This window comes from Condylura cristata, unplaced genomic scaffold, assembly GCF_000260355.1.
Source record: "Condylura cristata isolate star-nosed mole 26May11 unplaced genomic scaffold, ConCri1.0 scaffold00022, whole genome shotgun sequence".
NCBI lineage: Eukaryota > Metazoa > Chordata > Mammalia > Eulipotyphla > Talpidae > Condylura > Condylura cristata.
The window spans coordinates 17,194,814-17,216,350 of NW_004567123.1; the positions used below are offsets into that span (position 1 = coordinate 17,194,814).

The 21,537-nt window shown below is 44.6% G+C and overlaps 2 protein-coding genes across 3 annotated transcripts in view; one reads left to right on the forward strand and one right to left on the reverse strand.

The window, feature by feature from the left end:
- Positions 1-7,365, forward strand: part of SAMHD1 (SAM domain and HD domain 1) — a 38,767-nt gene extending 31,402 nt beyond the window's left edge. Inside the window, exons 14-16 of the mRNA XM_012728369.1 lie at positions 1,061-1,165; positions 2,601-2,717; positions 5,328-7,365. Coding sequence (XP_012583823.1) covers positions 1,061-1,165; positions 2,601-2,717; positions 5,328-5,462 — 357 coding nt within the window. The 3' untranslated portion in view covers positions 5,463-7,365. The remainder of the gene's footprint in view (positions 1-1,060; positions 1,166-2,600; positions 2,718-5,327) is intronic.
- Positions 7,366-8,607: 1,242 nt separating this feature from the next.
- On the reverse strand, positions 8,608-20,484 carry TLDC2 (TBC/LysM-associated domain containing 2). Of its 2 annotated transcripts, XM_004687210.1 has the most exons (6): positions 20,455-20,484; positions 20,156-20,308; positions 19,385-19,537; positions 14,347-14,442; positions 9,776-9,849; positions 8,608-8,743 (listed from the first exon to the last, which is right to left on the reverse strand). In XM_004687210.1, exons 1-6 carry the CDS (start codon positions 20,482-20,484, stop codon positions 8,608-8,610), a joined length of 642 nt encoding a protein of 213 aa, XP_004687267.1. The 2 variants fall into 2 exon arrangements, with proteins under 2 accessions (XP_004687267.1, XP_012583661.1); XM_012728207.1 differs by lacking the exon at positions 14,347-14,442.
- Between the last annotated feature and the right edge of the window lie 1,053 nt (positions 20,485-21,537).

The window sequence follows — 21,537 nt, forward strand, 5'->3', positions numbered from 1 at the left end:
TACTTCTGCTCCCCACTCTGTCTCTGGTGAAGCCTCTCACCCTCCGCATCTCTGGCCTATACCCCAGTTCTATATGAATAAATAAATAAATCTTTTAAAAAAAGCCAAACTTCAAAGAGTTGACTTCTCTCTTTTTATTTCTCATTTATTCCTAAACCTTTTGTTCTGGGGCCCTTGCTCTACTGAATTGATCCAAAATCACCAATGACTTCAGTGTTACAACTAGATGCAGCAGTTTCCATCTTGTCTACCTCACAGCTGTGTCCTCTGCCTGGAACTCTTTCCTTTATAGGCCTGGTTAATTCCTACTGCTTTCATAGAAAGCTATTTCCAGTCATTCTTTCAAAGCTCCCCACTACTAAGTTCCAAAGTTTCACAGCACCCGCTACTTTTTTTTTTTTTAAGATTTATTTATTTATGTTTATAGAAGTGGGATACAGGCCAGAGGTATGGGAGGTGAGAAGATTCACCAGAGACAGAGTGGGGAGCAGAACAGGCAGATCTACTGAAATACACTGCTGAGGGGAGAAGCAGGTGGGCCAGGAGAGGTCTGCCACGCCATGTGGGTCAACTCCCTGGTGGAGGATCAAACTCGTGCTGCAGGGGCTTCAGAAAGCTTCATAATGTGGTACTTTAACCCGTGGCACAACCAGGGGGAGCCTGAACCCTCTACTTTTCCTGGGTGATTCTAATAAGAAATGTGGGTAGCTAATGTTATAGTTATTGGTTCAACTTCAGTCTAGGCTACATGGTTTGTTGGTGCTGGGATTGTATTAAGTTTCCTTGTATTTCTTGTGCCTACCACAGTGCTTGTGGATGTAATAGGTATTGACTTTATGCCAAATTGTGTTGTAAGCAAAAGTGCCTAACCCCCACACCCAGGTTTCATGACCAAACCCCTATGGGTCATGCACCAGAGTCCTTTTTATTACACTATGAGTCCCCCTAATCTGTGTTCTTCCTTCTTTCCAGAGAGCTGTGATCCATATCATACCCCTATAACCCCAAAATCAATTTTCACAGATATGTAAATGAGCATTTATTTCTTGCTTTCATTAAGGTTATCAATATGGATTATGGAATGGAAGACAAGAATCCAATTGATCATGTTCGCTTCTATAGTAAGAGTGACCCCAGCAAAGCCACCATGATTACAAAAGATGAGGTAACTATTTAAATAAAACAAATATCCCACAGTGACATTTGGTAAATCTCTAGAGTACATCTGCATGCAGTTCACATTGCAAATTCAATGTATATAGTAAAAGGAAAAGCTTTTTTGTTGTTGTTGTAATAATGTAATAGTTTATTTTTATCATTTTGTGCATTTTTTCATCTCAGTTGTAACCTCTGTGGGCTTCCCATCACCAAATCACCCGTGTGCCATCACCATATTCCAGTGCATTTTCCTCCCCCCACTGTTTTTTTTTTTTTTTTTTTAAGATTTATTTATTTGTGCATACAGAACTGGGGTACAGGCCAGAGGTACAGGGGCGGTGAGAGGTTTCACCAGAGACAGAGCGGAGAGCAGAACAGGCAGATCTACGAAGTGCACTGCTGAGGGGAGCCGGGTCAGGAGAGGTCTGCCACGCCATGTGGTCACCTCCGGGGCAGGCGGGGATCGAACTCATGCGGAAGTGGCCCTAGCCTCTCAATGCTGTGCTTTAACCTGCTGCGCCACCAGGGAGGGCCTCCCCCCACTGTTTTTGATCCCAATCCCCACTCCACCCCCACAAAATGTCTCTGTATATAGCTGTTCATTATTATTATTATTATTTTCTCACCTGGTCCATTTTACTTCTGCTATGAGTGAAACCATCGGTATTTTTCCTTTTCTTTCTGGCTTATTTCACTAAGCATGAGCTTTTCCAGCTCCATCTATGTTGCTGCAAAAGGCATGTGTTTATTTTTTTTTTGGTTGGTGAGTAATATTAAATTGTGTGTAAGTACCACATCTGAAAAAGCTTGTCTTTATAAAATTAAAGTGTGATAAAAGTGTACTTGATTTTGTATAGACTAACTCATTGGATTTTGTCTTTTTTTAAGATTTATTTTATGCATTCAAGAGTAAAGGTATAAGGTAGAGGTACAGCAGGGGAGGGGTGTGAGGATTCATCAGAGACAGAGTGGGGAGCAGAACAGGCAGATCTACTGAAATACACTGCTGAGGGTAACAGCGGGTGAGACAGGAGAGGTCTGCTGTGCCATGTGGGTCACCTCCCTAGCCAGGGATCCAAGTCATGCTGAAGCGTCAGTGGAGAGCTTCATAGTGCTGAGACTTAACCCTTTGTACCACCAGGGAGGCCCCATCTTAAAGGTTTTTTTGCTTGTTTAACATAGATGAAAATGACACTTTTGGTTTAGAGACTTGGGTATGAATACAGACCTTTGGCCTGTTACTAACTGGCATAAAGTTCTGGGACATTTTGCAATATGATTATCATCTTGAATTCTTCCTTTCAGATTTTATTTGGGACAAAATAGCAAAACATCATGGTGCTTTTAATAGCACATCAAGAATGGAGCTTAGGAGCCTGGAAGGTAGCTGATTTCTCTTGTGTGAATTCAAGGTGACAGTGAAATTTTTCTTTTTTAAAAAGGTTTCACAACTTTTGCCAAAGAGATTTGCAGAGCAGTTAATTCGAGTTTATTGTAAGAAGACAGATGAAAAGAGTTTGTCTGCAGCACAACAACAGTTTCTTAATTGGTGTAAAAACGTAAGTGTCACCAAGTCGCAGGTGGGTGGGCTATTAGTCACAAACTTTGCACAATTCTTAATTTCAAAGTAAAAACCAAAATTCTTTCAGAAACGTTCTCATTTAAATTATAATGGTTTGGTTATGTTTTTTAAATTAATGTTTACACCTTAGACTTTCCTTTTGAAAATGTCTCAACTTTTTAAAATGTCTCAACTCTGTGAACCAATGATTTCTTCCCACAGAATGTTATTGGTGCTTTAATGTCATGTCAAGAAAAAGTTTAGGAGCCTGAAAGGTAGCTGATTTCTCATGTCCTAGTAATAAATGTTTAATGTGCTGATCATGTAAGTAGGACTTTATAATAAATAGCCTCACCGCTTGTCTCATCCAGTCCTCCCACTGACACTACGAGCAACGTTCCAGTGTTCTCATCTTTCAGAGGTTACCAAAGCTGAGTAGTTAACTTGTTTAAGGCCAGCTGAATTGATAATACATTTTCTAACTTAATGTTTGAAACTCAGCAATCTCAAAGCCTGTAAACTATTTAAATTCGCTAGAATAAGCTAACAAAGGAGAAGAAGAACTCAACTGTAGTTGCCAATCCTATAGAAAGTAGTGTTATAATTACCCCTTATTGACCTACATATATCAATAAGTATCTGGCAAAGAGATAATGACCGGTAAAGACCTGACTGAATGAATATAATTGATGGACAGGTAAGAAACAGCATTTGACTCCCTCGTCTGGTGCTCTCTTTACACTAGAGCTGCCGTTCTGCCTCTGTGTCGGGTGCTGAAGAGAACAAAAAGAAAAAATTAGACATGAAAGAGTTGGCTGGCATATGGGCACTTTATCATATGCAGTGAGTCCTGGTAGGATTCAGAGAGTTCAGAAAACTCAGAAAGCCTAGGAGCGGGGGAGGACTCTGCTGGGCCTGACAGGTTAGATTGTATTTGAATAAATAACAGAGAGGCAGGTGGAAATATTTGGCCATGAGCAACACAGAGGCATGGGATTGGAACAAGCCTAGTACATTTAGGGGATTATGAGGAGGTCACTCTGTTATTGACTAGTGAGAGGTTAAACTGAAGAGAGACTAGATTATAAAGAACTTTGGAAAATTGGCTAATGAAGATTTTCTTAAATCTAGTAGGAGAGAATCCTTAAGAATATTCAGGTTACTGTGCTACTGCAATTATTCTGTATTTGTCATCTCCAACTGGAGTGAGACCCACGGGAATAAGGATGTAAATCTCAGGAAATGTAGCACCCAAGGAAACAAAACCTCTGACGAAGAAAGACAACTAGAAGGAGATAGGTTGTACATTGGAGAGATTAGAAGCAGAGATAAGAGGTTATTAAGGTTTAGCTGCTTTAAATCTAGGTACATTCACTCAGTGAATGGGTATTTTTGCCAGGCCTTGTGTTAGATACCAGGGTTACTAAGACATATGGATCCTAAGACATATTCACTTGGATCTCATGCTGGTTGGGGTTGGCAAACATAGGTATAAATAGTTACAGGGACACAGTCAGTGCCTTGGACGGAGGAGGGTACAGAGTCTTAAAGGCACAAAAGGAAAGATGATTTTAATCTGACTTGTTTGGCTGGGAAAGGCCTATTTTAAGAAGGACTTAGAAGCTGAAGGATGAGCTGGATGAGAAAAATTACCAGGGTAAAGGGGGCCAGGGAGGCTGGGAGATGAGAGAGAAAATGGTATATTTAGGGGTTGGGTCTGGGGCATTTTGCACAATTTTGTAAGCAAAGAACAGAGGAGAACCACTGATATTTTTTAAGCAGGAGAGTTACAACTTTGTATTTTTTTTTAAAAGATTTATTTATCTGTGCATACAGAACTGGGGTACAGATCAGAGGCTCGGGGGCGGCGAGAGGCTTCACCAGAGACAGAGTGGGGAACAGAACAGGCAGATCTACAAGTACACTGCTGAGGGAAACAGCGGGCGGGTCAGGAGAGGTCTGCCACGCCATGCGGTCACCTCCGGGGCAGGCGGGAATCGAACTCATGCGGAAGTGGCTTTAGCTTCTTAGTGCTGTGCTTTAACCCGCTGCGCCACCAGGGAGGGCCTACAACTTTGTATTTTATAAAATCCACTAAAGTAGAAATTAGAGTGGGTAGGAGTAAGAAAGACTGGTTAGAAACAGAGATGAATTTGAATACAAATAAAGGTTGACTTTGAGACAGTTTTCTCAGGTATGAGTATTATGGCAGCTGAATGGCTGGGTTTTTTTTGTTTGTTTTTTTTTTAAGATTTATTTATGCATACAAGAACTGGGGGGTAGGCCAGAGGTATGGAGGTGGGGGGAAGTGAGAGGGTTCACCAGAGACAATAGGGAGAAGAACAAGCAGATTGACTGAAATACACTGCTGAGGGGAGCAGCAGGCAGGTTAGGAGAGGTCTGCTGAGCCAGGTGGATCAGCTCCCTGGCCCCCCCATGTCACTGAACAAAAGAAAGTTAATACAATAGAAGAGAGAGTTTCAGCAGAGCCAAATGAGCAAAGGGGACATTCTTTCTTTAAAACAAGGGATCTATATGCTTGAGATTTTCATCCAAAATTAGAAAAACTGGCTTTTTTGTTTCTAGTTTTTTTTTCCCTCCTTAATAGGATAACAACGTTGGACCCCCATCTTTCACACCTCTAAAACTGAACTTCAATCACAGAGATTCACCTAACAGTCCAGCTTGCTATCGAGTACCACCCAGAGCCAAGGTCCAGCTTTTCCGAACCAACAAGATGTGAATGTCTGCAATCAATTCATTAATTTTATTAATCCAAAACAGTTTATTAATTTAGGGAATTTGATCACAAAGCTTGCTCTGCAAATTTTTTGAAAACTTTTATATTTTGAATGTATACATGTGCTAAAGCGAAGACATTTTTATTCAGAGATACATTGGGCAAATCTTGCTGTATGCATGCTGTGAAAAGCATTATCTTGCCTGTTTTTAATACCTTTTAAGGCCTCTCCTTTAGTCACCTATTTTCTTAGAATGACTGTTCCTTTTAGCCCTATGACGTATGATTGTTTTTTATTATGTGCTTTTGTTTTTGTTTTTGTTTTTGTTTTTAATGAGACAAATGTGCACAATGCAATTTGACATTGGGATTGTCGTGAACAACCCTGGTTAAAAAGAAACCATGAAATCCTAGCCCTGAGAAGGTGCCCATCTCCCCAAATTTGAGGATAGCTCTCTGTAAGTGATCTAAACATGAAAGACACCATTTCCTCAACCCTTTTAACCCCTTGTAAGCTGCTTGATAGTAGTTGATAGGTGAGGGCCAGGGGTGGGGTGGGTTCGAGCTCCTGAATACCTACTGCCCAAGTCCCAAGGGTTTTACCACTGGTCAGTCTGGAGAAGGCTCCCTCCTGACTAGCTCTGTCATTTCCTTGAGCTGGTGAGAGGTCTTCACAGGAATCATCCTCAGGGCTACTCAGCATTAAGGGTTCGTTTTTTGCTAAGTTGTTGGATTTTATGAGTTTCAGAGCAAAAACTGATCTGTGTGTGCTGAGATGAATGATTACCCCTAGATTCTAGGATCCTCTGTGGAACTTGATGTTCCCAGCACTTATTGCTTGTCCCCAGCTGTGGGATAGCAGTGGTTGAACAATATTCCTGCGCTGAGAGCGCCCCTACACACACACACACACACACACACACACACACACACACACACACACACACACACACACACACACACACACATCCTCATTCTCAGTTCTACAGAAGTTCACTGAGAACAAAGTTAGTGCCAAAGCCATGGTGGGTCAGAAGTTACAAGGCAGTGGGAAGTGTTAGTGACATGTCCTTACACTCCCTTACAGGACCCTACTTGATTGACCAGGAGTAGGGACCCTCCCTGGCTTGGTCAAAAGCAGGAAGGGAGGAGCTGAGACCCGGCAGGAGACTGACCTTGGAGTCTTAGAATACTGCCACCTACCATTATGTAACCAGCTTCTGTTCTTTTGGCACTGGGGTGAAAACTGTGTGCCACTTGGGATGTCTGCCGTTCTATATTATCATCCCCTCTCCAGCATCCCACAGTAGATAATCAAGAGTTCATTGTAAATCATTGGGGAATAGTGAAAATTATGCTCTCCTTACCATGATGCTGTAAGGGTGAAGTGTGTTCAAAGAGAGGCTCACAGAAGCACAAATGAGGTGTGCCCTTTTGGCTTATGGTACCTCTAAAACATTCAGTGAGGAGAACCATTTGTTTCACCCCAAGGTTAAGAATGTAATGTTTATCTGCTAAGATTGTTTTATTTTTGCAACTCCTGCCTTTAAATAATTTTTATCTACTCTGTAATTTTGTAGACCCAGTTACTGTATCACTTTGCTATCTGAAAAACACTTGAATCTTTTTCATTTCCATCTTTTGTTACTTATAAGGCAGCTGCACTTTATGCTCTTTGCAACTGTTTGAATTATAAGAGAACCATGTGTCACTTACAAAGTTATACCTTTTTTCTTAAACATCTTCGCTATTATAAAAATGGAGACTGTAACAGCTTTATCTCTAGAGTTACTGAACATTGTCACCTTCAGAATGTAAATAGAAGTGCAAGTTAAAACGATGGTTACTTCATTTGGGCGAGGAACTAGCTGCAATAAAACTTGATGATTGTATTTCCATCTTGAAACTTAAAGGTATGTTTCTTAATGACTTGCTCTCAGGCTTCTGTGTCCAGCTTTAACCCTTTTGTGCAAAGGAAATGTGTTTTTCTAGGAATCCACCCAAATATTTGATGTTGCCAGGTCTGTTAGGGGGTGATATTTAACAAGCCAGTGTTCCTTGATTTTCTTCTGTTAATAATGGGGGATAATGGTGTAATAAAGAATAGGAGGCAGGCAGTAGCATGGGAATGGATGAAGATTCTTAGTTTTATGAACTCTTTTAGCTTTTAGTTTTTCAGGGTTCCTCTTTGCAGAAGGACAAGTCCCTTTATTCTAATATACATACCTTTATTCTTTGTTATCAACTTTTTTACTATGCATGCATATCTTTCATTTGCTGCAATCATATCTTCCCTGTAGAATTAGAGATTTGCAAGCACCCAGCACACTGGTAGCATTTAGGCCTCAATGTTCTAGAAAGAAATTGAAGCTACCAGAGTCTTTATTTCACCAGTTAAACCCTGGTGTCTATGGTTTGACAATATTCTTTAAAGTAATTTCTAAAACATACAACGTAGAATCCCATTTTTAAAGAGATTGCTCTCTCCATTGGACATTTCCAGAAGGATAGACATGAAAATGTTACTATTTTAGAGAGTTAAATTTCAAGAAATTTTTGTCTTTTTTCCTACAATAAACATGTATAATTTATTTTTTTAATATTTATTTTTATTTATTTATGCATACAAGAACAGGGGGTATAGGTCAGAGGTGTGGGGAGTGAGGATTCACCAGAGATAGAATGGGAAGCAGAATAGATAGATCTCCTGAGATACACTGCTGAGGGGAACAGCAGGGAGACAGGAAAGGTCTGCTGCACCATGTGGGTCATCTCCCTGGCCAGGGATGATCATGCCACAGTGGTTGGCAGTGGCTTGATGGCGCTAAGACTTTAACCCCTACACCACCAGGGAGATCCATACACATAAATTGTAGAATTTTCTAAAAAGATAATTTATATGAAGGACTTTGCACTGTTCAGATGAGGTATAAACATCTTTCACGCCTTAAAAGGCACCTCCTCTGGAGAACAGTGTCTGCACCCAGGCCTGTGTTGGGTTCCAGACCACAGGGGGGTTGGCTGTCGGCTACAGTCAACACTTTGCCATTCACCTTGGGGTGAATGGGCTGCCCTGTGTAAGAGGGATGGGTGCGGTGTGAGCAGGTCCAAGCACCTCTTGCCCCAGGAAGCTTTCCACCGAGGTGCATCAGCTCAAAACCCAGGCCTCCAGCTCCTGGATGCAGAACTGCTCCTGATGGGCCAGTACCTCATTGTTGAAGGTCGCACAGGGGTGGCTGCCACCGTGGTACAAGTCTCCATCCATCCACAGACCAAACTGGCCACTAGGGAGAAGAGCAAAAGCGTGGCATGTCTCCCTCCTGGGTGATGAGACTTCAGACCTGTGTGCCTGGCCCTTGGCCACATAACACCACAGCTCCTTTCTCCCAGCTTCCTCTTCCCTTTAGCTAATGTATCCTTAGTTGGGGACTGCTGAGTTCGGGGACATCCTGTTCCCTAGACATAGAGCCTTTTTTTTGCAATTCATTATTGATATTAACACATGCATAGTGCGATATGACCATGCTCACTGTCCAGTTTTAGAACCTTTGGAACAGTTTCAGGCTGCAGTGTTTAATCGCAGGCCTAAGTCTCACAGCCATGGACTCTGAGCCCAAAACACTTCCGAGAACACCCATTCTAGTCCTCTCATCCGACAGAAGGCAGGCCAGAGCTGGAAGTGGGTGATTCCAGTCAGTACCAATAGGTTTGCTCTGTGCCAACGTGCCTCTCATGCCTTTCTGCCAATTGGGATAGCAAGGAATTTGCCCGGTACTAATGAAGCAATGCTTTCATCTTTGCCCTCAGGAGAAGATTTGTTCTGCCTGAATTTGCAGGCCACACCAGGGGCCGCCTACCCTTTCTTCCTAACCCACTTCTCCGCCCATCCCCCCACCCACACACAAGTGCAAGTGCACACAGACAAGTAGGCCAGGCTCCTGGGCAGATGCCAGCCTTCTCCAGAGAGCTAATTTTGCTGGGACCATGGGCCTGACAGGTACATTTGGGGCTTGCCCACCTTTTGCCTCCAGCTTCATCCAAACATTTGGGAATGTTGCTCTCAAAGTTACATAAATCCGGACTAATTTGTCATCAACTGTGAGACTTAGGGGGAATTCATGTCATCAATCCCTCTCAGTGTTGATTTAGAACACGGTGGAAGGGGTGGCTGGGGAACTTGGTGCCTAGGGTGTGGGAGGGGACGCTAACTACCAGCCTCCCTATTTTGCCAGACACAGCACCAACCATCGTTTCCAGGCAGAAAAAGGGACCAGACCACAGACCACCCGAGACTCGGGGAGGATGAATACACGCACCTGCTACTACCCATCACCAGCGAGTCCAAGTCTCCTTTCACAAAGAAAGAGTTATTTCCAGTCCATTTAAAGACCTGGGATGATAGAAAAAAGCTCAGGTTACTGGACACGTCTTTCCTTGCTGTTTGATTCTATACCACTAGGTGGCAGTATTGTAGCGGGAACAACATCCAGGCACCCACTAAGTATGCTGGGCACTTAGCTCTGACATTTCTTTCCGTTCTCTTAGAGTAAATACATTTACTTTTGCCCTCCAGTCTGAATTGCCAAATCCTCTCTTCTAGGAATAGACCAGAATCCTCTGAATTAGCAAGGCCAGTAGGACCCACTCCAAAGAGACACTGACTTCCAACATTGTCTCTTCCATTTCAGCTCACTGTTGCCTACCCAGTCCACACCATAGTCACTCCTCACTGGATCCCAGCCTCCCAGCGGTCCTCTTTGTTTCCATTGTCTCCTGCTCACCGTCCAGCTCCGCATTGCAACCTGAGTGATAGTCAAAGTCTAACTGGATAAAACTCCAAAGGTTTCCCATTGCAGTGGGAATAAAATCCAGCTCCTAGCTATAGTCAAAAGTTTACCCAGCTTTGATAGCTGATTTTACCTCTGACCTTTTTCCCCACTATTCTGCCACTTCAGCTACACTGGCTTTCCTGTTCCTGGGACACCCACAGTTCATTCCTGCTGATCCCTCTTTCCCTAGAATGTTCTTCCTTCAGCTCCTCAAACGGCTACTTTTAGTCTTCACAGAGAAATTCCCTGAACCACCACCCTACCCAAAGTAACCCTTCCAGGGCCTCCTTGGTGGCGCAGGGGTTAAGTCTCCTTACTACCACACTATCCCTGGATCGCAGACCTCTCCTATATGACCTGCGGCTCCTCTCAGCAGTGTCTCAGTACATCTGCCTGTTCTGCTCCCTACTCTGTCTCTGGTAAATCCTCTCACCACCACCACCCCATACCTCTGGCCTACACCCCAATTCTTGTGTGCATAAATAATAAATAAATCTTTAAAGTAAGCCTTCCTCCCAGGCCCTGCTTTTTAAGACTGTTCATGTTCAGTGTGTCCATTAACATGGAAATTCTGTGAGGGTTGTCCTGACTCCTGGCGGTATTCCCAGTATTTATGGAATGAATAAATTATTCAAGAGTCAGTGTATATAATAAAAGGATATTTAAAGGGCTGCAAAGGTACAGTATATTATTGCCTATAACTAATTACCAAAAAATGCTATGAACAATCAGAGAATTTTTAGCCAGAAAGTGGATGAATAAAAGATAAGCCCTGGGCTCAGAAGATAATATTAACAAGTAAGCACAAGATAGAACCATTCAACTCCTCCTCTACTTCATCAAGGCAGCTGACCTTCAAACTTGAAGGAGTGAGCTAAGCATTGCTACAGAAGAAATGAAGACCTTGTTCATGGTAAAGCTTGGAATAGCTATCAAGGAACTGCTGGGAGTTCATGAACCCAAGAAATGCCAAAGACAAAGGCAGACAAAACCTTTTTTTTTTTTTTTAAAGATAGGTGTCCCTAACAACAGGCTGAGAAGACAGAGCAATCTCTCAGGAGTGTGAAGCTATCCAAAGCCACAACAGCACTAGTTGGATTCCCCACCCAAGGAGCTGAGCCACATGGTGCAGCAGACCTCTCCTGTCTCACCCGCTGCTCCCCTCAGCAGTGTGTTTCAGTAGACCCACCTGTTGGCTTCCCGCTCTGTCTCAGGTAAATCCTCTCTCTCAGACACACATATACCCTGTACCTCTGGCTTGCACCCCAGCTCTTGTATGCCTAAATACATAAATCTTTTAAAAAATTGTTTTTAATGTTTAACCCCAGACACCAGTTTAGGCACTAAATTAAACAGTGGGTATATAATATGTTAGTTTGTGACATGCTAAAGAGAATAAAGTTGAATAAAGTAGAGAAGGGAAATAAGGGTTTCCAGGGGATTAAGTATTGTAAAGTTAATTCAGATGGTCAGGGAGGATGCCTTCCTAAGTAGTGACACTTGAGCAGAGTCCTGAAGGAAGGGAAGCCAAATTATGTGGACATCACTCTAGCAAAACAGCATATGCAAAGGCCATGAGGTAGCAGAGTGGTGTCTAAAGTAGCATGAAGGAAAGAAAAAGTAACAAGAAACCAATCAGAGAAAGGTCAGAAGGCATAGGAATTTGTAGGTGATTATAAAGACTTCTGTGACATGCTCCGAATTACCTTTAAAAGGATCACTCCACTATGTGATGACTGAAAGACAAGCAAGGAGACCCACTAGGAGGCTCTAACAGTGAACAGGCAAGTAATGGTGGTGACTTGAACCAGGGCAACAGCTAAGGAATGTGAGAAATGGTGGACTAGAGATAGATATAGAGAGGGAAGGCGGAGTCATCCGGATTTGTTGATAGCTCAGATGTAGAACCAAAGAAAAAGGAGTTAGGAAGGATTCCAAAGTTTTCAGTTATCAGCAGCAGGACAGATGGAGATTCCACTAGCTTTGCTGGGGCATTTGGCAGCAGGAGCAGATTTTGTGGGGTTGAGTCAGGAACTCAGTTTTGGACATGTGAAATTTGACATGCCATGTTTAGGATCTAAGTGGTGACCCTGGATTGACCTTGGATATTTGAGTTTTGAGTCCAAGGGAAGGCCCTTAGCACATAGATAGCATGGGTGGGATGGATAAGATCGCAAAGGAAATAAGGGCAGTCAGAGAAGAGATGAGAGGCAAGAGCAGTTTCAGACTCTCTGATGTTAAAAGGTTGAGGAAATGAGGAGGAACTAACAAAGGAGAAAATTCTAGAACTTTAGAATTCTAGTAGGTGAATATAGGAATGCAAGTGGTGATAACTAGACTCTAACCTGGGTTCCCCATGAATAACTAACCACTGACCTGTTTCCTGATAATTAGTCCCCCAGTGGAGACAATGAAATACAGACACACAATTGTCCTTAATTCCTTGTCGTGGACCAGATGGCTGTGCGGCTGCATGTATCTGTAAGTGCCTGGGTCTGTGCATTGCAAAGCACTTGGAACTAGCTCTTAACCCACTGAACAAATATTTCTTGCGGGCTAATGAAGAGGGCAAAGCCCTCCCTTCTCCCTCTCCTACGCAGCTGTTAGGCTCTTAATTGCGCTTCCTCTTCTCTCCAGTTTCTGAGGCCAAGAAAACTGCTCCTTATGTACTTCATCACCAGGTGATGTTCTATTTGTCTACCAAGACCCACCTCAAGAAGTTTCCTGTGATTTTCCCACCTGCACTTCATATAGGTGCTCTTCCCCTGGGCTTCTTCCATAGCATTTATCATTCTGTATCCTCTCTGGGAGCATCTCAAGGCAGTGACTCTGTTGTTTACAGTGCTTTGGCTGAGTTCAAGCTCAAAGACCTTTCCCACATCTCATCCTCACCATTATTCCCTGCAGTTTGCTCATCTTGGCCCCTCGTGGTTTGCTGATTCAATGCTCTAACTGGGGAAAGTCTCAGAACAGCACCTGGCAGCCAGTAAACTGCAGGCCAGCCGCCGTGTCAGTGTTAGTGAAAGTAACATGCTCAGAGTTCTGTCCGGTAAATAGTCCAGAGACAGGAAAAGCTGTGGCTGCTTAGATTATTCTCCCACTCTCCTTCCTTCAAAGGCCCTGGCTCCCTGGTGTCCTGTGATGGTCCCATGCATCTTCTTTCATTTTCCCATTTCCCAGCCACCAGTTACTTGAGCTCTGCCTCACCCTCTTCCCTTCCTGCCAAGGCCTTCAGTGATCTTCACCCTCCACTTGTACCCACCCAATGCCTGCCCTTTAACTCCTTCCTCCCCAGTGGCTTTTCTAACCCCCACCTCCCCACTGTCTCCCATGGTCACGATCAAGGACTTGACCCCCCAGTCTGTTTAAAATGTCCCTCTGGATCCTGTGTTCCAGTGCATGTTCCACAGGTACCACTACTACGTCTCTGACCTCAGATGACCTCTCATGGCTATTCTTTGTGCCTCAGTCCCCATCTGGTTTCCCTCCCCTTCTTGCCCAGTCCATTTACATTTCTACTCCCTTCTCCTTCCCTTATCATCTCTCCAGTAGCTCAGCTAAAGCTGTGACTGCTGAACCCTCACGTTCCCTCTCCCTCTCCACGCCACCCGCCGGACCCAAGGAGCTGAGCAGAGCGTCACCTCCACCACTGCCCAGCTGTCCTGTGCTGGCTTTTCTCTAGCTTCCCCTACTGTTCCGGGGTAACCATTGGACCTGTCACCCCATTAACCTTCACACCCACTCCTCCATCCTCACACAGCTGATGACCCTACTCCACAAGTCCTAAGAAAACAGAAGCCAAGAGACACATCTGTTTTCATCTTCTGACCACCACACCCACACCCATCTCTTTCAGCCTGGGTCTGTGAGCCACACCCCTCTCCCTCTCAGCAAGACAGTGGTTGCTGGGCACCTCAGCATTTTTACAAATAAACTGAGCAGGCCAAGGGGATGCTCTGCTGGCCACCATCCTGCTGCGCCCCCTCAGTAGAAAGAAGGGTCTCTGTCCTGCCCTAGACTCCACTGCCCCCTCCCACCCCAAAGGTTGGTAGTATCACCTTCAGCTCTGGGGAGAAGGAGAAGAGGAATGTCTCGCCAGTACCATAGAAGCCTTTGCTGCATCGGATAGCCGAGGAGGAGAAGGCCCCAAACATCTGGAAAGCAAAAAGAGCTTGTTGCTAGAAGGAAGCTGGGCATTGTCTGGCGATCCCTTTCTCCAGGCTTGGTCACAGAGGCTCATTCTAGAGGGGACACCCAAGGGACCTGGGGCTTGGGGAGGCCGCCTTCAACATGCATCCTTCAGGCTCTTAACCCTCCCCAGGCAAGAGCTCTTACAGCACCCTCCTCCTTTTTCTTAAATGCTTATTTTATATAAGTATTCCTTGTAGAAACAGCTTCACAGTTACAACAAGCAGAAATATCCACTATTCTTCTTAACATGTTAGTACATTTCCTTCCATGCCAGGGTATATGTTCTTACACATCAAGCCCTCATTTAATATCTTCAATAGTCTTAGGAACTGCAACTTGAGGCAAAACAATGTAGAAAAGAACCAAACTCTCCATAGACTAATTGATAGAAACAAGAGCTAAGTTCCCTATGGTGTTCTTCTGGTCTTAAAAACATCATCAGACTTCTAAGTGAAGATTCAAACATGTCATATTAAATGATAACTTGTGTCTACTCATTCATTTTCCAATCTGCTTATTCCAGTTTAGAGTTGTCTGGAGTCTTTCGGGCCCACGGTGGGGCCCTGGACAGGATACCCCTCCATTTTACACGCTCCCCACGCTCAGACAGTTGAGACCCTCCAATAAACCTCAGGTGCACATCTTTGGGGTCTCACACCTCATCTCACATGAGGCCATAGTACCAGGAGAAAGCCTGCAGACATGGAGAGAATGAACAAATTCCAAACAGTGGCCCCTGCAGGAATCGGTTGGTTTTTTCTCAAAGATGTTGAAGGAAATGACATTATATAAGAACCCGCTGAACAAAAACACAACCTCCTCTAGAGCATCTGTTTTGTAAGCTGTTGTCCCCTCATTTTTCTTTATAAAATCCCAAGCACAAAAGCTTAAAACTAAAACTCAGAGGAGCTTCCATGTAGATTTAAGTGTGTAAATGTGTTTGCCACATTTTCTTTCACTCTAGTTTTTCTGAGACACTTGAAAGTAAATTGTAGATAGGGTAATTTTCCCCTCTATAGTTCCCCACCGAAGAATGGGGAATTATTTCTTATGTAACTGCAATGTTGTTATCTCACCTAAGAACACCTCAGCTAAGAATGTCAGAACGTCAACGGCAGCTTCATGTGAGTTGACATCCAGTTTATATTCCATTTCCTCCAGTTGTGTCTAAGAGACAACTGGCTTTAAAAACCAAAACTTGGAGGGTTGGCGGTGTTCCTAGTCCGTGGGGCTCTGCCAGTCACCTGGCCCCTGGCTCCTGGCTTTTCTCTTTTGGGGACACTACCCTCCCACCCTCACCCCGCAAGGCAGCACACCAGTAAGTAGCAAGCACACCTCTTCCTTTGGGGCTCATGGGCGCTGCTCTGAGCAGTGTCACCCTTTACACCAGAAAGCAGGCTGGCTCTGCAGGAGAAAACAGCTAGAAGAGCTTGGAGGAGGGACTAGCAAGGGAGGACATGGGGTGGGAAAACTCTGACTTGGGGCCTCCCTGCTGGGGCAGGGTTAAATAAAGTCTCAGAACTATCAAGCTATTGCCAGCCACTGTCTCACTGGTTCAATCTGACCTGCCTCAGGGAGGGGCACAGTAGAAAGCAGCCTATTAGGGAAAGGGGTCTCAGATGAGTAGGCCTGCCTCAAGGGAGCCAGAGGGGAACTGGAGCACCCTGTCTCCCCACTGAGTTTCACCTCATGGAAAACAGCACTTGAGATAGATAAATCAGACAAAGCTTGCCTTAAGGTAGAGGGAACAAGCTAAAGAAGAGTGAGAAAGGCCAGGAGGCAAGGCTGGGATTGGGAGCCTAAGGGGACCTTTGCAGCGACAGACTGAAGGGGAGAGCTGGATGGAATGTGGAAACTCCAAGGTGGAGGCTCTGGTCCCTGCCAAGGAAGCCAAGTCAAGTGCCCACATGTCTTATCCTTCAGTGAGGAAAGACTGAGGTGGTGTCTTGGCCCCTCTGGTTAACAACAGACATGAGACAGGAACAAGAACTGGGGCCCTTGCTGGTGGTACAAGGGGTTAAAGTGCAGCACTATGAAGCTCTCCACGGCCACTGCAGTGAGTTCAATCCCCTGCCTGGGAACTGACCCATATGCAGCAGCAGACCTCTCCTGTCCTGTCCCCCTACCGGGCTCCCCTTGTAACAGGGGGGGCCCTAGGAAAAGGGGAGGTTCCAGTTTCTCTGTTCCACCCAAAAGGAGGGTGGAGCTGAGTGGAGAGGAGAAGAATCTGAAGAGGAGACTAAGGATGTAGGAAGCAGGATGGAGAGACAGAAGGTGACCTGAGGGAGGCACACAGAGCAGAGACGTGAAGAAACTGCGCTTGCTGCTTCTTGGTCCTGGACTGGATGAAACACATGTGGGTGACAGGCCTGTGGGGAGGTTGACTGTGGCAGTGTTTATTCTGATTTTGATTTTGCTCTTTTCCTCCCAGATTGTCTGGCCATTTCTGACCCTTTCCTATGGCTCCCAGTCAGAAGGTGATTTAGAATTGGGATGGACTTTCAGGCCTTGCTTTGGCCCAATCCCTTTTGGGTAGATTTTTACCCATGAAGGAATGGGTAACTTTAGGTGTTTGATTTAGAAATTATATTATTTATCTTTTCTGTATTGTACACTAATTGTATTAAAGTTCCTTTCCATTAAGGTCTTATGTTTTCGTCTTGATGCAGCAGATGGCAGAACCTTTTTAGAGTGGGCAGATTTGAGGGTCCAGGGCTACCCCTCTCTCCCTGCCCTGTAACACCCTCAGCAGAGTACTTCAATCAAAATCTGCCTGTTCTAGGTGAGAAAATGATGATAATGATGAACAGCTATATACCAGAGACATTTTATGGGAGTGGAGTGGGGAATGGGATCAAAAACAGGTGGGGGGAGGGAAGTGCACTAGACTATGGTGATGGCACATGGGTGATTTGGTGATGGGAAGCCCATGGGGATTACAACTGAGATGGAAAAATGCACAAAATGTTGTAAAAATAAACTATTATAATAAAAAAAAAAATCTGCCTGTTCCGCTTCCTGCTCTGTCTCCTGTGCACTCATGTGTCACTGGTGACATGAAGGAGGACTGTGAGACTCACTCGCTGTCAGTGCCTGACACTTGAAGCCAAGGCATTTCCTGCCCAAGCTTAATGCTGTTACCAACAAAGGACTAAGCCAGTTTATAACTTAACAAAGCTTTAATTTTGGGGGTAGAAACTGATTAAGGAGCAAACATCTTTTATTGGAATGTGTAGATAGGCAGATCATCTTATCTTAGAGGTGTTAATTCTTGAAACTGGCACAGGGACCCATCTGTCTTGGATTATGAAATTACAAATATTAGCTTGTCCCTCAGGGCCAATGGCTGAGGTATTGCTATTGGAGGTATAGGAAGCATAGGAGGCCAGAAGGGAAGAAAAGACAAGGGCCTGTGCTCTGAGGGTGGAGAACTCCTGGAACCTTTCTGGTTTCTTGTTTTTAGCATAGAGGAACTGGGGTGTAGGCCAGACATGGAGGATTGAGAGAATTCACCAGAAAACAGTGTGGAGCAAAACAGGAAGATTGACTGAAGTACACTGCTGAGAGGAGCAGTGGGCAAGACAGGGGAGGTCTGCTGTGCTATGTGGGTCAGCTCCCTGGCTGGCTGGGGATGGAACTGAGGCCATAGCAGTGATAGGGCTGACTTAACCCCCAGGCTACCAGGGAGGCCCCGCCTCTCTGATTTTTAAACTTTGAAACCATGGGTGACAGGGTTCAGTCACTGATAGCACACGTTCTATGGAATCATTTCAGAGTTTAATGATTTGGTAGAAAATTGAGCTTTTATCCTGGAGTAAATAGAGGCTCACTTTAAAATACAGAACCAAAAAATTAATTCATTAATTAAATAGAATACAGAACAAGGGGTCAGGTGCTGACCCACATGGCACAGCAGACCTCCTCTCTCTCCCACTGTTCCCCTTAGCAGAGTATTTCAGTGAATCCACCTGTTCTACTCCCCACACTGCCTCACCCCCTGCACCTCTGGTCTATAACTTAGTTCTTGTACACAAAAATATGTTTTTTAATGAACAATAATTAAAATAATATACAGAACAAAATAAAAAATAATTAATACTAAGAATTAATACCCCAAATGCTGTCTCGAATCATGACAGCCATCATTTTTTGTGATTATCTAGACCTGCATCTAGAACTCTACTGTAAGACCTATTTTAGACACATGTTAGACTTTTGTGACAACTGTTTAAATGTAAACCTTATATCACACACTGTTAGTTTTTATCCACTGTTAGTTTTTGTCCTAATAAGACTAAAGCTTTATAATTCTTGAGAACAAAAGCCATTTGGACTATCTCTGGTTCATAGATATCATTTTTCTTGCCTGCCCAATATTTCACTCTTGAGACCAAAGCTGTGTGGTCTTGAGACCAAAGCTCTGGTGGGAGGGTTAGGTGGAATGCACTGGATGGCAGTGCAAGACCACTGGACAGAGAGGGTTTCATATGAGTGGAAAGAGCATTGTTTTGCCAAGGAAGAAGCTCCATCCAGGGGGAGTTAGCACCCTGGTTTTGTGGCAAGAAGTCCTATCATCATTTTAAGAGAGGTGCTCCCAAGCAAGTGGGGTCCCTTGAAGGCTCTCCATCTCTAACAAGTTCCTTCCACAGAAGGGCAGTTCTAAACAGCTTCTCCTTCTTCCCCACCTCTAATGCAAGAACCCTCCTATTGCAGAAGCCAAAGTCGGTGTCCTTAAACGTCCCTCTTATAAAATGTAGGCAGCTACTATCAATGCCTTCTGCAATCCATTCTTTTCCTACCAGCAGGGAATGTTTTAAAACCTCTGTGTTCTCTTTCCTGAAGCTGCCCAGTGGTACCTAGAGGGGAACCCCCGTGACCTCAGGCGGAGGCTCCAGCCGAGCTCACCTGCCCATCCTGGTCCCTCAGCACCAGCAGGACTGGCCCTTCATGGCCCTCCATCTGCCTGTACAGGTTCCGTAAACTGAAGCCATCCCTCGATGTGCAAAAGACCAGACTCCAGGAATGGCCAGTGAGTCTCCGGGGGAGGTGGAGGCTGAGCTGGGGACAGGACAGGAGGTGAGTGAGGGATCTATAGTTGAAAACTATATCCTGGGAGCCCCAGCAGGGATGGGCTACATAGCCACCACTCACACAGGCACGGAGCTCTACAGTTAGAGTAGTTTACTATTTCTTAGGGGGTTTCATGCCCATTAGCAGCCGCCCCTGCACAGAAGGATTATTATTCCCATTTTACAGATGAGGAAACTGAGGCTCAAGTTGAGATGAAGCAAGTTGCCTGAAGTCCACATGGGTAGTAAATAGCAGAGTCAAGTTTGGAACCCAGGTAAAATCCCCTTAACAAATAGAGAATAAATGAAATGCCAAATCTTTCCTCCTCATCTCCCTTCCTTACCTCCCATCCCCGCCACCACCTTTGGCTTCAGTCCCAAGGGTTGAAACTAATTTTATTTTATTCTTAACCTCCTGGCCCAGTGAAGAGCATGATGTTAGTACTGCCTGGTCATTTATAAGAAAGCAAATTGATATCCAACGTGACACTGAGCTGGGGCAGAGCAGGAGTGACCCCGGGTGTCCCTGGACCTGGCTGGGGTGGACAGGAGAGGGGGGGCCGTTTGACTTGGGCTGGAATCCTTGTGCTTTGGATCATGCCCGCACCTGCCTGATCTCTGAAGTTCCCAAAACCTGGCTGGCATCTGTCAGCTGGGGCTCCACCAGGTCTTCAGGGGCAGGGGCTGAGGCTGGAGCGCGCCCTGCCTCCTCCTCCACCTCACCCTCCTCCACAGACACAGTGTCTTCTACCTCACTGGGCTGTGAAGACACAAAGAATCAAAAGAAAGGACACCAGTTTCCCCACTTCCTAAGCAGGAGAGCCTCCCAGCTTCACGGTGTCTTCCCAGGCCCTCCACAACAGACACTGTCCCTGCCCCCAGCCTGCTGCTTCCGTGGCCTCTTACCAGCAGAGTATAGCGCCAGCCACCTTTCATTCTCTTGTTGGACTCCAAGTTGTGAGTTCTCAGCCCTGCTGAGGGAGGAAACACCACTGTGTGAGGCCTGGAGATGACAGGGAGGGCCCTGGGGCACACCCAGCTGACTCCACAGCCACCCAGTTGCCCTTTGCTCCCTTTCCCCTATCCGCAGGCCAAGCTGTCACCAGGTAAGCCTGTAAAGTCAGCCACTATCAAGACTTCACTTGTAGTTGGCATGATACATGTGAGCATGGTAGGCGTGCAGTGATTCTAGTTCTCATTTCTGTGCACTGCCTCGCCTTTCAGGCAACTTGGCCTAATGACGATGGCAACTTGGCCTAATGACGATGGCCCTAGGGACAGGTGCAGGTGTCTGGGCCTCTGGTTCTCCACATGATATTGGATCAACCACTTTGCACCCCTGGGCTTCTGTTTCCCCACAGTAACAAATTGGACCAGATCGTTTCAGAACCTCCTTAGCACTGAGATCTTCTCAAAGCCTGTGAGTGCATCATAACAGAAGCTGGAAAGACATTAAGCTGGAACCAAAAGAAGAGATCATTTAAAAAAAAAATACAAAGTTTCATTTTTGTAATTAAGAAATACATTTTTATTGTAGAAAATTTGAGAAAAAGTTTCATTTTTGTAATTAAGAAATACATTTTTATTGTAGAAAATTTGAGAAATCTGGAAAAGTGTAAGGATACAAAAATATTCATAATTTCATCTTTCAGAGTTAAACTCTCACTGCCTGAGGGTATATTTTTCACTCTTTGGATTTACTTCATACACATGTGTATGCACACATTTATAAATAGCTCATACCATGTATAAAGTCTATAAAGAGATTTTGCCAACTTAATGAGTGAGAATTTTCCAGGGACATCCTGTACTCTTTGAGCATGTGGTTTTCAATGTCTGCAAATTATTTCATCATCGGAAGTATATCACTTATTCCTCTACTGATGGATATTTTGTTTGCTTCTCTTTTTCTGTGATTAGAGGCAAAGATAAAGTGAATTTCCTTGTTCAAAACTCTGATTATTTTCTTTATGATAAATCTCAAAAGTT